This window comes from Fringilla coelebs (assembly GCF_963513975.1).
Source record: "Fringilla coelebs genome assembly, chromosome: 15".
Taxonomy (NCBI): domain Eukaryota; kingdom Metazoa; phylum Chordata; class Aves; order Passeriformes; family Fringillidae; genus Fringilla; species Fringilla coelebs.
Window position 1 is genome coordinate 17,232,244 of NC_140041.1, and position 16,309 is coordinate 17,248,552.

General features: G+C 49.1%; 1 protein-coding gene across 1 annotated transcript in view; it reads right to left on the bottom strand.

Annotated features, from left to right (window-relative positions):
- Positions 1–15,838, bottom strand: part of UBTD2 (ubiquitin domain containing 2) — a 37,979-nt gene extending 22,141 nt beyond the window's left edge. Inside the window, exon 1 of the mRNA XM_084215840.1 lies at positions 15,716–15,838. Within this exon, the coding sequence (XP_084071966.1) occupies positions 15,716–15,785 (70 nt within the window). The 5' untranslated portion in view covers positions 15,786–15,838. The remainder of the gene's footprint in view (positions 1–15,715) is intronic.
- Positions 15,839–16,309: the final 471 nt, after the last annotated feature.

Consider the following 16,309-nt stretch of genomic DNA (forward strand, 5'->3'; position numbering starts at 1 on the left):
CGGGGGATGCCCATCTGTCTCTGCTCTGTCCCAGCACAGGAACCCTGGAGCCCCAAGCTCAGCTTGCCTGAACTCAGGTCCAACAGCAGGAGCTGTAAAACCAGGCTCAGAGTCAGCCCCAGCCTCCCAGGGAAGTTCACTGAGGTGAAACAGCTCCAGGGGACAGACATTATCAACACAATTACCTGTCAGCACTGTTTACACTGGAATTTAAACTGCTCCTATCTCTGGCAGATGAATGTTTTCAGCTGGATACAGCCCAGGATAAAGATTTCCCCATCCCCAACTCAGTGTGCAAGCACCAAGAGCTTCAATCTGCACCATCCACAGTGCACAACTGGGCCACCGTTTTTAAAAGCTGTGACAAGAACCATTAAGGAAGCTGTCAGCAACATGAAAAATATTCTGTCTGAGCCGGGCTGCACAGAGCACACGTTTGTTGTGACTTCTGCAGCGTGTGGCTTAAACTGCAGCTCAACTGCAGCCCCCCACCCAAAACAAGAGCAGCACAGAGCAGGCAGAGCTCTGGGAATGCACTGGGAAGCTGCACAGAGCTTATCTGCAAAAAAAACCCCAAAAAACCCCACCCCAGAGCTTTCTGTATCTCAGCATGAGGAAGAATGCAACTCAGCAACTTCACTCTGAGAGCACTAAAAGCCTTTTGTGTCTCCTGTCCCTTCAGTTCCCAGGGAAACTTTAGACACATCAGATGAAAGTGCAAATTCCTGCCTGGACAGCCTGTGCTGGTGCCCTGCTGGGACAGGGCACTGCCCACTGCCCCAGGAAATGTCCAGTTCCAGCTGCAAATGAACAGCTCAGGCACACAAATTCCCTTCCTCCTTGAGACTGTTGTCCCTCTGACCTCTGCATAACAAGCATGAACTGCTCAAGAAGTGATTTAAAGTTCACTGGGGGCTGACACCACAGAAGTATTGAGGTTGGAAGAGCCCTCCAAGATCACCTTGTCACCAGCCCAGAGCCCTGAGTGCCACCTCCAGCCCTTCCCTGGGCACCTCCAGGGAAAGGGAGCAGCACCAAAACTCCCCCAGTGCCAAGTGCACCCCACACACTGACACTGGCACAGGGACTGTCCTTTTTATACCAAGAACTACCTGTACTTTATTTACAATAATTTTCCAATACCCATCCCCTGTGTTAGACAGTCTGTCTCTAAACCAATCCAGAAGTGTCACCATCCCAGCAAAGGATAGAGGACAAGAAGAAGGAGAAGGAGAAGGACAGGACACACCCAGATTCCTCCATCTTGCCTCTTGAACCCCCATTCTAAATCCCAAAATTCTGCTTTTCCACCCTGAGACAAATTCACTGTCATCCTACTCAAACCCTTGTGGCTCGTAACTCCTCACACAGCTGAGTTTTGGGTGCTTTGAGCAAGGCCAAGGTGGGGTTTGGCTCAGCAGGGTTTAAAACAAAGCCTGGTTTTTCTCTGGGCTGAGCCAGGGGAGTGGTGTGGCCAGTGCTGGCCTCTGTCACACAGCCACAGCCCGGCCACACGAGGCCACCAGGAATTCTGAGCTGGCCAAGTGACACAAGACCATCTGTTGGACATCTGGGTTGTGCTTAACACACCACCAGTGCTTCCAACATCAGCAAAATTTTCAGGGGAAAAAAAAAATAATCAAAGGCAGCCTTATCTTTCACCCTGCCAGAATGACAAAAAACATTTGGCTGAGGATTTCTTCAATCCCTGATGAGGTGTGATGGTGCTGAAAGCAGCCAGGACACCCTGCTCAGCAGGCCCTCTGCAGAGGGTGTTTAAATGTGGGGCTGAACCTTCTGAAATTCCCTGGTGCCACCAGGGAATTTCATTGACTACAAGTAAACCCGAAGTTCATAAAGCCATTGGATGGTTTGGGTTTGAAGGGGATCTTAAATCTTACCCAGTGCCAGCCTTTGCCATGGGCAAGGACAGTTTCCACCACCCCAGACTGCTGCAAGCCCCAACCTTGGACACTTCCAGGGATGGAGCAGCCACAGCTTCTCTGGGAAATCCATTCCAGGGCCTCCCCACCCTCCCAGGGAAGGATTCCTCCCCAGTATCCATCTCTGTCAGTGTGAACCTGTTCCCCTTGTCCTGTCACTCCAGGCTCTGGAGAATTCCCTCTCCATCTTTCTCAGGTTTTCCCCTCAGGTAAAACTGCCCAGGAGGCAGCAGAGTGCTCAGACCCCATCTCAGCACAGCCAAAATTTGGCTCTGCTGCATGAAACCCTTCCAGCACACCCTGAAATCTGGGTAATTCAAGGTATCATGCTCAGGACAGATGGCCAACTCCATTTCCCAAGGATTTTTTGGCTGAACATGCCACGCTTGCCATGTCACTGCTGCCAGCACAGCAGTCACAAATTCCAGCAGGGAATGACCAAAAAAAAGCCTCCGAGTTGGTGGCTGTTTTTACAATGACCAACGATTAAATTAGCTTAGTTAAAGGATCTAACACCATGTCTTGAATTTATTCCAGTGTCACAGTTATTGGCAGGGATAAAGTTTCACATGAGCCAATTAACTAAATGCACTATTACTGTATCTCAGCTGCTTAAGCTCATCAGTTAATTAAGAGCTCAGTGTAAGCTGAAAATAGGAATCTTACCTGACACACATCCCAAACATACATTATCTTAATGATTGCATTTTACACTCCCATATTATGTTCCTCAGGTGCCTGAGGAAAACTGAAAGGCAATTGCTTGGTTTCAAGAAAAGTGAAAGTGAAAGCCACACAAACATTTGCAGATTTCATCTAAGAAACTGGATTTCTCAGGATGATACTCACTGCTTTATTCAGCCCTATTTTACAGGGTACTTTTTATAGTAAAGTTAATATTTTACATTCAATTTGGAAATTTAACTCTCTCTGTTCTCCAGGGCAGTCAACCCCAGGAAACTCCAGGACCCTGCCTGGAAAAAGCTCAGAATTTAGTGTAGAACACATGAGCAACCTCTTGGCCATAAGGAATTCCTACCCTTCAAGTACACATTTTGTTCAGAAATCCACATTTATGCCCGAGTTAGAGGCAAGTAATAACAGATAAGGACATCAGTGGATTGCTCAGATAATTAGAAAGCAATCTAAGCTAAAATGAAAAACGTGCAAGCCTTTGTTGTAACTTGCATAAATACCTGGACGTCTTGTACATCCAGAGGGAAAAAAAAAACCCCAAACCAACCCAATCCTGTAAATGGGAGCATGTGAGCCAAGCAGCCTTCAAACTCCGTCCTTTCAAGGCCTTTTTATCCCCCTGTGGATGTTCTTGGGGGAAAAAAACAGCCTCAAGGATTATTGATGTAATCAGAGAATGGTTTGGGCTGGAAGGGACCTTGAGGGACGTCCAGTGCCACCCCCAGCCATCAGCAAGGACACTGCCACTGTCCCAGGTGCTTCATCCAGCCTGGCCTTGGGCACTGCCAGGGATCCAGGGGCAGCCCCAGCTGCTCTGGGCACCCTGTGAATCCCCCAAAATTCGGCAGTGAATCAAGGCCTCCTCCTCCTGGCAGCAATGCCAAGCACAGAGAGCACCTTGTGAGCTGCAAGGACCTTGGAGGAAGCACAGCAAACTGCCCTCTTCATTTCAATTGCTGAAATGAAGCGAGATTAAAGCAGCCAGAGCCTTTCCACCTTTAGCAAATTAATCTGATCTCTTTCAGAAGTCCCTGAGCACACCAGGCTTTAGCTCTATTAATGGCCTGAGTGGTGCTTGCTCAGTGTTTCCTACGGACACACAGCCCTTGAGGAGCTTCCTTTCAAAGGCAGGGATCACAGAATTTGATTGAAAACGCATTTAATTCCCCACAGCTCAGGGCAGGCTCAAAAGTGGCAGCCCAGGGATGGTGCTGGCAATGCTCTCAGCTGTTCCACAGCCAGCAGGAGCTGGAGCAGGGCTCAGCCATGGGCTGTGCTGGTCTTTTCTAAAAAGCTCCTCACCATAATGCTCCAGGAGCTCATTTCTCCTGTGGCATCACTGCAGAGCAAGAGCAGAGCTCTATGTCAGGACAGATGCACCTTCCCGACTTTTCCCCATTATTTAAGATGTAATTGATGCAATAACAGATTAAATAAGTGTGTGAAGGTGCTGGGCCCTAAAGTGTCTGCAGGAAAAGTTCTGAGTTCAAGCAGAACTCTCCATTATTACACAGATCCTCTTACCACCCCTGCTGCCCTTTCTGCAAAGGAAAATAGTTTCAAATTAAGGACGAGAAGTTTGACTGGCAATGAGAATGCATTATTAAAAAGAGATTCTTATTTCAGCCATCTGAAAAGAGGAGCCCCCCTCTCCCATGGTTCCTCAGGGCAGGTGGGATTATTTGGTTTAGGGAAAGGAGCTCCTGAAAGCATTGGGAAAATCAAACTCCAACACCCAAACCTGCTGATTGCACTGCAGCAGTGGAAAGGATTCCTAAGAATGGCTGCATGCAAGTCCATGACAAACTCACTAATTACTGTGCTCTAATGAGCAAACCATGCCCAGGAAGTGCTGATTCCACAGCTCTGAACAAAGGCATCTCAAAGCCCAGAGCAGCAGAACTGGGGCCACTTTCAGACCCGAGGATGAGCAGGAGAAAAAAACGCTTTAAAAACTGTTCCCATCTGAGCAGCATCCACATAGCTCCCTGCTATTGGCATCAAAACTGCCTTTAACACACAATAATCCCTGAAACATCGCGACAGAAAAATGCTCTGTGAGAAAAAGGGCTCCTAATTTATTAACCTTCAACAGAAACCAGCAAAAGTTGGAAAGTTTCAGAACACAAGAAAAGAAATTATTAGATCCCTAAAGCTGAACTGCATGGCAAGAGTCCCCTCAGCTGGAAAAAATGCCCTGATTAATTCATAATAACGAGAGGAGAAGAGTGAAGGAAGGAAGGGTGAATGCAGTGAGCAGAGAGAAATGCACTTCATCAATGGCAGATGAACTCAGCCTGGAAATTTGGCAGGCAGAGCAATCAGATAGCGACAGAATCCTTGAGCAGGCAAACCTGGAAAGAGTTTCAAGGCAAGATTAGATCAGCTGGTAGAATTTCTAAGGCAGAATATTCTGTTTGACACAGCACTGAAGCAGAGATACAGAAGCCTTTGCCATCCTGGGCTTTGCAGAACTTTGGTTTAAGCTGAATTGTCACTACTTAATAAAATGGATTTTTTTACTTAATAAAATGGATTTTTAACAGGCTCAATTATCAGATCAGCAGCTCAGCATCCCTCTGGACAGAGCTGCCAAGAGATGTTAAAGCAGGACACTGGCAGCAACCAAAACACTTCCTCCCCCACCCCGAAATATCTACAGTATTTTCCTAACTAATGTGAGCTCAATGCAAATTATTAACTCCTGGTAATAAGTTTCCCAGCACAATAAGATAAAATGCTAATGTGGTTCCTTCCCCAGTCCTGCAGCACACCAATCATCAGGAAAAACATGATCAGAGTGATGAAGAACTGCAGTAGCATTCCTAAGATAAAACACTTTATTTGGGATGGATAAAGCAGAAAAAGAAATTCATAAAGGAACCTGTTGGTTTCCCAAAGCAGCATTGTGAAGAAGCTGTGGAAAGCATCCATTTCAAGAAGTTTAACTTAAAAATTCTTGAGGAAATTTGCTCCCTGAGAACTGATCGTGACTGATCCTGGGATGGAGGAAGGGACTGGGGAGTGTTTGGAGCCCTCCCACTCCTGTCACGTTCAAGATAAAAAGGAGAATTTTGGGTTCCTGTTTAGGTGGGTGATTGTGTTTTCCCCCCTGCTGAGCACCAACATTCCAAAACCCAGCAGATTATTTCAATTTTCAAGCTAAAATGTCCATTTTCAAGCTGCCAGAGTGATAATTTAATCAAAAGCCACGACTTCTCCTCCTCAACTTAAACCTAATTCCTACAACACCAATATTTAGGAGAACTGGAAAGGGCACAAAACTTCCCAGGGAGCCAGAGCACACACAGCCCTTGAGATTCACCTCTAACAACAGCTGAGAAGAACCTGTTATGGTTTCTAAAGATTTGTGTTATTTAGGAAAATAAAACCCCCAAATACAGTCCAGGTGTTTTTAGAGGTTTACAGAAAATAATCTTTGTCTACACTCAATTAGAAAGTCTCCATTCCAAGGCAGAGCTCAAGAACTAAAAGCTTATTTACAACTAAAGGATTTTTATTCTGGTACTGCCTTGTAACACCAAACCACAACAATCTGACAATGCTGCTGCTCCTTTTTTATTCCCAGCTGCCAGACTGAAATCTTGTATTCCCTGCTCTATTTTGCAGGAGTTTCAGATAAAGCCAAAGCCATGCCTGGAGTATTTCTGGAGCTATTTTAGTGCTGTATTAAAAGGAGAGCCCTGGATACACACAAGGAATGTGATTTGTTGGGAAGCACGAGGGCAGCAAAAAATGGGATTTTGCTGTAACATCCACATGGGGCCATCCAATCTGTGAGTGACTGGAAGTGTGTGACTTCAGTCAAGCAATAATCATGTGGTTTTCTGTTGAAATTCGAGCTTTTTTGGCACCAGAACTACTTTTAGATCTGGATAAATACACAATGGAGATCTGTGGATGTGAAAAACACACAAAAGAGTGAGAACTCATCTCAAATGAGCATTTCAACCTGTCTCAGGATAATATCCAATATTGATCAGCACTTCCCAGAAGGTATTTTTGTTCTAAAAGCACTCATATTTATAGCAACCCATGTGCTTTTAACGAACTTATGTGGGCACAGAGCAAAAAAAAAAAAAAAAAAATCACAAGAAAAAAATCAGTCTGCTATGTGCTTCACTGAGCCAAGTCATCAACATGCAACTCATGAGTGAAATCTAACTCTTCAAAAAAATACAGTTTAAATAGCTCTGTGACAGCTTTCCTCTCGTTCAGCCCTCCCAGTGCTCCCCCTCAGCTGGGAGCTGTGATTTCCCAGTTTCCAGAGCAGGTTTGGTCATTCCAGGCACTGGGAGGATGGAAATGCCCAGGGAAAGGGAAATTCTGGCCCAGCCTCAGCCATGGGGCAGTGGCAAATCTGGGAATGCTGCTCCTTGGAAGTGGGAAGCACTGGAGTGCTCAGCTGAACATATTTCTGAAAAATAGAAAAGCTAAAACCTGAGGCATCAGCAGCAGATCCTGTGCTGCTTTAGTGTGTGGGTCTGAGCTTCACATCAGGGGATGCTGAGCTCTGATCACAGAGCAGGGAGACAAAACAATTCCTGCTCCAGCTGGGCACCAAGGACAAATGACCCAAATCTCAGCCCAGGAGCACAAACCCCGTGGGCTGGAGAGAGAAAAACAAGCAGGGTGGGACTGCAGGGGCTGAAGCTGGGATGGGACAATGAACTGCAAGGTGCAAATGGAGCAGAGCTGATCCCAGGGAGAGACCCCGTGCCCGGCCGGGCATTTTGGGGCCATTTTGGGTCATCTTGGGTGCAGCCCTGGCTGGGCTCTGGTGCTGCCCCAGGTGGGTCCATGGAGGAGATCCTTTGGATAAATCCCTGCTTTATTCTGGAGCTCTGTCTGGTCTCTGCTCTAGCTCAGCCTTCCCAAGGCATCACTGCCACCAAATTTCTCCCACCTGGGAATTCACCCAGCCAGGAAAACTGCACCCAACCTTTGGGTGCCCACGGTGCTTTCCAAACTGTGCTCCCCAAAAAAAACTTCCTAACTGCTCCTTCCCCTGTCTTCTCACCCTGGGGAGGGGTAACAAGCGGGGAGCAGCCACAGCCATGCTAGGTAGGAATGGGATTTGTACCTGCACTTAAAAAATCATCTAAAAACATTTGCACATTCCAAGATTTGGGTGTCCCTTCCCACTCAGGGCATGTCCCCCCTGAGGGACAGGGACGCAGTGCAATGGCTCAGGAGCATGTGAAAGCTCAATATCCTGCATTAAAGACACTCTTTTGACATACCCAGCCTCTGTGTGCACCTGAGAGGGAGAAAAACACACCCAAACCCACTGTGAAGGCACGAATCCAGCACGTGTGACACAGGCAGGGCTTGGTGACAGCTTCTGCAGGAAATGCTTTGTGCAGCCAGCGCATGGGAATTAACAATTTTTCCTTAAATTCTCCAGCCAGCCATTATCCTCTGCTTGCTGATGCTCTGCTGCAAGCTCAGGTGCTCCAAAAAAAAAAAACCAAAACAAAACCCAATTGGCAGAGAGGAGCAAATGGCATTTGGCAGCGGCAGGTACCCTCTGCTGTTCTGTAGGTGCTCTTTGACAGAGTCTCTATTTACCCACCCAGGCAGGGAATCACAGGAGATGAGAGCTCCGTGGCAGGGAAATAAAGCAACAAAGTAAATGCCACGGAGAGATTCTTCTGCTGAATCCACAGTGCCCTTCATCACAGCATGGGAGCAGAGCTGGAGCTTCATGACTGGATTTTAAAAATAGAAAGGTAACAAGCTTCCAATCCCAAAGTGCTGTGCTCTGCTTCCGATGCCATTTCAGGCCCTGGGAGGGCTCTCAAAGAGCACACGGCTCCTCTGGGAAAAGGTGAAAAATGCCTCCCTCCAGAATCTGTTGTCTGAACTAAGAGAATTATTTATAGTTGCTACATTTATTATACATTATTATAAACTGGAAGCTGTTACGAGCTATAAAATGTTTATCATTTCAGGGGATGAAAAGTCATTTATTTATAGAAAAGTGCTGGTAATGCTAGACTGAATATATATGTTTTAAGAGTAAACTTCCCCTGTTAAACATGTGCAGAGCTACCATGCTCTGTGTGACACATTTTCCCATTTTAGCCTCTAATCTTTTCCCCCTGGGCACTACCTGTTCTTGCTGCAAACTACTGAAGCATTTTCCACTCCCATTTGTGAAGTGCCTCTGCTTTCATGGTTGAGAATGTGGGGGAAAAAACCACATGACAGATCATGCAGAAACTCCCCAAATCCCCTCCCTTCCACCTCATCAGCAGCACAAGGATGCCTTTATACACACACAGATAGACAGGCACATATAAAATCCTCCAGCACATCTGAGATTCTCCAGGAGCAAAAAAAAAAAAAAAAAAAAAAAAATCAGTGCTTCAGAGCTGTGCCCATCTCCTCCCACAAATGGCTTTCAAACAGGGCTTTGAATTTTCCTTTTTAAATCCTCTTCACTGAGGAGAGGGGGAGATGGGCAGGGAAAAGGACACTGAGAAAAGGCTGAAGGGAGGAGCTGCTAAAACTGCTCTAATCCACAGCCCCAGCAGCGTTTCTGCTTTGGGAAGGACAATTTCCAAATGTTTTCCATCAAGCCTGAGAGGTCAAGTGGATGTGGAGCAGCTCCTGCAAATTGATAGCATCCAATAATTGCTCGTGCATTTATTACCTGCAGAACCTGCAGTGCCCTTGCATTTCCCAGTGCTGGGGAGCCTCAGGATGAGACTGATGGCATTTTAAATATTTAAGGTAGTCTAAGAAAGCCTCATTCAGCATTTGAGGCAGTTTTTAATTTAATCCTAGAATGGGGACCAGAACAAAACCACTTCCTGCAGTTTGCAGCGCCCCATCTTTTGTCCAGCTCTCACTTGCATTAAATCTGAGTGTGACAGGGCCAGCACAAGGCAGCAAATGCAAAATTCAGGTTCCAGCTGAACCTTAAATAAACCACAAGAGACGTTTTCCCTGCACACAGGTCAAACAGTGCAGATCAGCTGACATCCTGTGCTGGAGGTGTTTTCCACACTCAGTGCCACCAGCATTCCTGCTGCTTTGGGATGCAGGAGGCTTTGGATCCATCACCTCTCCTGCTATGGATAGCTCAGTCTGAAACACTGAATTTCACTGCAAACACAACCCTCAGGTGAGGGGAAACCTTTTAGTTTCCTTAAAAAACAAGAAAACAAACCAAATTTAAAAAAAAATCCCCCCCAAGCTCCCCCAAAGCACCTGCAGGTAGGGAAGGTGAAGGGGAAGCAAAGGATCCTCCTTGGCTGGACACTCCATACCCAGGGGATGCCCCATGGACACTTCCCTGCTCCATCCTGGCTGCTGGGGGGCAGAACTTCCCCCCAAAAAAATCCCTTTCTGTAGGAGCCAGAACAGATAAAACCCAACTGAAATACTTGCAGCAAAGGAGGATGAATTTTAAGACACTGAAAGCCAAGGTGGCAAATTGAAAATAATTTGTTTAAAAATGTACCAGACATTTATACACAGTGTCTGTACAGAAAAGAGGATGAGGATTGTTACATCACACTCTAAATTATAAGGAGTTATATTCCCTTCTCAATCAGTCATTTGCTCATGAACTTTCCAGATCTTTGTATTCTTTCTGTTTTAGAGGTAACCAAAGCAATTAAGGCCAACTTGACCCTTCCTTGTACCTGCAAGAAGACTCACAGGAATTTGCAACTTAACCACGAGGCAAATCTGTATTTCAGGCTTCAACTGTATTATAATTTGTGACTCATAAATTATATTATTCAACATTCACATGAAAAATAATAGCTATCACATTACTTGCTGCAATGAGAGTGCATGGCTGCTTTGTAGAGTTCATTCAAACTGGCAACTAATAATATTTTCCATTTATCAAAAGTCTCCAAAGCACAATGACTGTTCAATTTATTGTATTTAACATTCAGTGAAGGAGGATGTTGTCGTTTTCAACACTGCAATCCCAAACAGAGAAATTAAAATAAATCACTTCATCTAGAAGCCAAACAAACAATTACATGGAGGAACCAGCCAAAAAGGAAACCAAACAGCTTCGTTTGCCAGCCCTTATTAACAGCAAAAATAACACTTTATTTGGGTTTCTGAGAGCTCCTTGTTATCACCTGGAAAACAAAACCGAGTCTGGTAGTTTACAAATGAAAGGTGTCACAGCAGCAGAGCGACAGCCAGGAGAGAAACGCTTGGGACTGAATTATCAGGGGTTGGCAGCACCCATTGCCACATTCTAATCACCTCCAGGAGGCTGTGGGTGCCCAGCTCTCGGGAAATAAGAGTTATTAAAGGCTAATTTTATTCCAAAGCTATGATAAAGCCCACACATAACTCTTGTGGAAATCAGAGACTCCTTTAGGTTGGAAAACGTCCCCAGGTGTTCCATCTATACATCCTTTAAATACACCCAGGCATGGATCAGCAAGGATTTGGAGCAAATTTCAGTCATGCTAAGCTTTTTTGGTTATTCCATTAAAAAAAACCCAAAACAAACCATACAAAACATCCCCCAGTAGGACCTAACAGCAAAAGCCAGCTCTGATATAGTAATATTTTTGCCAGCCCTGTATTCCAGACCAGCAGGAACTACCTGAAATCCAGAGGTGCCTCTTTCAGATGGCATTGAGAAACCATCCCAGCCTGCACCCAACAGCTCCAACCCACTGAAAAATCCCTCTGGGAGACTCTTTGTGTGCTCCAGCACAAAAGGGAGGCACCAAATGCTCTTAAGTGCTCAGTCATGAGCTGCTTGTTTAACCCCCCCACCGTGCCAGCCAAGCAGAGCCCGGCTGTATCAGTGCAATTGTGAGCAACAAATCTCACTGCTTAATATGCAAATTCCCCTGGTCAGTCTTGCAGAGAAGCACCATGAAAGCAGTTATTGTGACTTCCAATTAGCCATGTGATACGCAGCCCTGCTCAGCACTCAAGGAAAATATTTAAGAAAGTGTTGTCCAGTTGCTGAGAGCAGAGGTGGAGCACAATATTTGCCTTTCTCTGAGTTAATGAAGCTGCAGCACTGCATCAAACTCCACGGGAGGAACTGAGAGTTTGAATAATCTCCCATTCTGGCAGCCTTATTTCCACTTGGCCCCGTTCTCACTGCTGGGTGATGGGGGCAGCAGGAAAGAAGACAAATTTCAAACAGAATCAGCATCTTTGCTCCCAAGGAAGGGCGACAAGAACTGCAGCAGGCAGGCGAGCATCGTGTCAAGGAGAGCTCAGCAGCAATCAGACAGCTGCAGCCAAAATCCTTAATCTGGAATGACTCCTGCTTCCAGCCACTGGATTCCCTGCTTTTCCCTCACCCCACACAAGTAACTGTCTCACTGAACTTCACAAAGTAATGTGCAGCTTCTGAGAGGGGTGAGAGTTGCCATGAGAGAATGAACAGGTTCCTCCTTTTCCTTCTCAAAAAGAAATTGAGGAGCCCTCCAGGAAGGACTTGGCCTGTGGGATGGGATCTGGCACAGCTCTGCTGGTTTTGCTCAACTGAACATACCTGATGTACAGGCACAAGGGCAGTGTTTTCCAGCAGTTCATTCCAAGCCCAAAGCAATGCCAAAAGCACAAGTGAAGAGGTCACCCAGCCTGGGGAGTGGCTGCAGAACAGTTATCCCTGCCCTGCTCTCACCACCCTGCAGGAACTCGGCTGGAAGGGATGCAGCGCTCAGCTCCTGAAACCTTGGGCTGTTAGGTGGGAGACAGCTGAGCTAAAGGGATGAACCGGGCAAAATCTGTGTCTATAACCCAATTAATGATGTCCTTTAATGACTCCCCACTAAATCCACCCAGGCCACCCACCACAGTTTAGTGCTGCTGGGCTACAACACACCGAGCGTCGAGGCAGGAACTTTTCCTGTCTATGCCAACAACATCCTGGTGAAATGAGAACTTGCTAAAAAGAGCAGTGCTAATGAAACAGCTGGTACCAATCTGCAAAGCCCATTTCATTTCCAGCCCGATGGGCAGGGCAGCATCTGTTAAATTCTTGGGGAGGAACAGCCTCCTCCTGCTCCGGTCACTGCAAACAGAACTGTGCAATAAGCTGGGCTTTTGATTAGCTCCATCTCACACATGCAGGCACACCTGAGGATCCACACCAGCTCTCCTGACACACACAGGCATCCTGACCTTGAAAAATGCCCACAGTAAGAGACAAAAGAAGCACACGTGGCCAGGACATGCCGTCAGCTCTGCCAAGCTGCACACGAGCAACGGGAAGTGCTGGCCTTGGACAAAAACACTGAGGAGAATACAGGGATGTGACAAATCCTCCTCTCAACTCCAATAACACAATTGAGCACGATTTTGCCACTCCCCACTGCCCTGGAATAAATTGAAACTGGGATGAATCAGACTGGAGAGCTGGCTCTGCTCTCACCCAGCATCGCACACGGCCGCTGCTGGCTAATCAAGCTCTTGGGCGCCCACAATTCTCCAGGAAACTTTTCCATTCTGGGGAAAAGACAAAGCCTCTCCAAAACAAGTCCATCACTGGCAAGTTAGAATCATAGTGTTCCAAAACACCTTCCTGGGATTTCGAAATGTTCTGGCCCCGCTCACCAACAGCGATCTGAAAGCGAATGTAGCGGGTGAGGTCACAACCCCGGAGCTGGAGGAAATGAGCCTCACTTGGGGAACAGGAAAAAGTCATCTCTCTGCACAGGTCTCAACTCCAAACCGTATTCACTTCTGCTTCAGCTGGTTCACTGGCTGATGCCTCCAGACAGAAGCTCCCTTGAGAGAGCAAGCCAGGTTTCAGGCTTGCTGAGGGCATGCTGGCAGAATCTGTAGAGCTCGGAATCAGCGCGGGCTGGACTTTGACACCTGGGGAGTCATGGTTAGGGGAGATACTCAGAGCTTCCCCCAGCTTAACCTACCCCCCCTTTCCTCCTTGTGGAGAGGCAGGAACAGATCTGTAGCATTACAAAACAGGCTATTGCACACTGGAGCTGATTGTTTAAGACAGTCCTAAGAAGCTCATAATTCAAGTGAAATTTCAGCGCCTCTCACTTCGGCGAGACAACCTTAAGGAACATTACCCTGAGAGCATGAATCAACACGAGCCAGCTGACACGAATTTCACATCTCTTACATCTTGAAAGCCCAGCTGCTGTTGTAATGCAGCAGGCACAATGGGTTATTTAACCCCAGAGCAGCGGAGTGCCATGCCCTGGGAGCACCAGGCAGGGACACAGAAAGCCTGGATGGAGCCTGCCCACCTCACATGCTGCTCTGGGGTGTGGAATCTGTTTTACAATATCACCCAAAGCCTGATCATGTTCTTCTCCTATCTCATTCATTTGATATCACAGGTGAGATAAGAGCAAGGAAATTAAAGCCAGCCTATTTCTGTGACATGATCTCACTTCATAACACCAAGGCACATCTCAGGACAAGCACCAGTGGAGCTTTTAATGCTATTTTTTGGTCAGGATTTTGGGGTATGTGATGATTCCTGCTGTTCTTTTCTTTTGACTGGTCCATTCTGCTCAGCACACCTGCAGGTTTTTACTGGTTCGTAAATCTGCTTGGTACAGATGCATTTTAGGTAACCCACTCCTTCCCTTTTAACTACTGGAGTAAGGAAGACTCCCACTACTCAAAGCTATAAAATTCCTTTTAATGACACTAACGTGATTAAATGCACAGGAGGTTGTGGAGCCTCCCTCTCTGCAGACATTCTAAACCCACCTGGATGTGTCCCTGTGTCACCTGCTCTGGATGACCCTGCCTTAGTAGGGGGGTTGGACTGGATGATCTCCAGAGGTCACTCCCCAACTACTGGGGTCCCCAACCCCAACTATTCTGGGATTCTGTGAAATCCCACACAGCTCTTAGCAGCTGGAATTCTGGTATTTCCATGAACTCTGTATCTGGCATGAACCAGCAGATGGTTGGTTCAGATACAACTCCAAGTGCTGCATATTTTAACATTATGGAATGACAGCAAAGCCACTGATGGAAAGAACACCCATCAGCTGGGACATCCGAAATAAAAACCAGACTGATAAATAACATTGTGTAAAACACAGACCTAGATCAGCAATTCTCCACCTGAAATCTGCGGACCCTGCATGTGTGAGGACTACTTATAAGTCAAGTGTCCTGTTGGCAGGCTGACTTTAAATGACTATAAAACATACACAGCTCAGCTGGAGAACATCAGGGGTCCACAAACCTGAGAGGGTTGAAAAAGCAATCATTCAGGCATTTAGCTGGAGAGAAACACGCCGGTGAAAGGCTGCTGACACTGCAGCAGCGTTTGCACGCTGGCTTTGCTCCCCAGGTCGGGCTGCGCTGGCAGGGACCACGCTGCTCCATCCATCCGTCCGTCCGTCCATCCATCCATCCATCCATCCAGCATCTCCAGCCGCCGCCAACCGCTCCGCTCTCACGGGCGGCTGAGGCTGGAGCCAGGCACCTCTCCCGGCCGGAAAATAAACCCGGGCCCCGCAGCACTGCCAGGATCTGAGCGAGCTCAGGAATCATTTTCCGCACACCGCAAGGAGCGGAGCCCGAGGAAAACAAACTTCGGGAGCCCCGGGCAGGCCCTTTCCCCAGCCTGGCTGTATTTCAGCAGGGGCCGCGTCCCTGAGCCCCCCGGCACTGCCCAGCGAGACAGCCCCGACACTGCTCCCCGCTATGGCCCGGCCACGGAGCCGCGGCGGAGCCCCCGGTACAGCCCGGTATAGCCCGGCACAGCCCCCGGCAGGGCCCCCGACACGGCTCCGGTACAGCCCCCGGTACAGCCCGGCATAGCCCCCGTACGGCCCCGGTACAGCCCCCGGCACGGCCCCGGTACAGCCCGGCACGCCGGGGCCGCGGAGCGGGGCGGGGGCTGCGCCCTAGGGCAGCGCCCGCCGAGCGCCGCCGGCCCAGCAAACTTCGGGCGAACGCGGGGCAGAAGCCGGGGGATGTTCCGGAGGATGGCCCGGGGCACGATCCGGGCCAGCGACCGGACGCGGCTCCCCCGCCCGCCGCAGGCCCCGGCCCGCAGCGCCCGCCCCGGGGTCCCCCCGCGGGCCCCCCGGCCCGGCGCCGGCGCTCACCTCCGGTGCCGTCCGAGTTCTCGTTGAGGCTGCCCGAGGAGTCGTGGTGGGAGCCCACACACCCGCCCATGGGGCCCGCAGACCCGCCGCCGAGCCGCCCCCCGCCCCCCTCCCCTGCACCGAGCTCCGCCGCCGGCCGGGCAGGCGCGATGGCTCCGGAGCCGCCTCCCCGCTCCGCAACGCCGCCCCCGGGGCGCGGCCTGCGCCCGGGCCCGGGCCCGCCCCGGGACCGCCCCGGCACCGGCACCGGGACTGGCACCGGCACCGGGACCGGCACCGGGACTGGCACCGGCACCGCCCGCGGGACCGCCCCGGCACCGAGATGGGACCGATACCGGCACCGCACCGGCACCAGCACCGCACGGCACCGCCCCAATACCGGCACAGGGACTGGCACCGGGATTAGGATCGACCCAGCATCGACGCCGACACCAGGACCGACTGCGGCCCGCGAGACCGTCCCGGCACTGATACCGGCACAGGGACCGGGACCGCCTCTGGCCCGGGGGACTGCCCCGGCACCGGCACCAACTCCGACCCTGGCACCAGGCTCGGGACCGCCCCGATATCGACACCGACATCGGGACTGCCCCG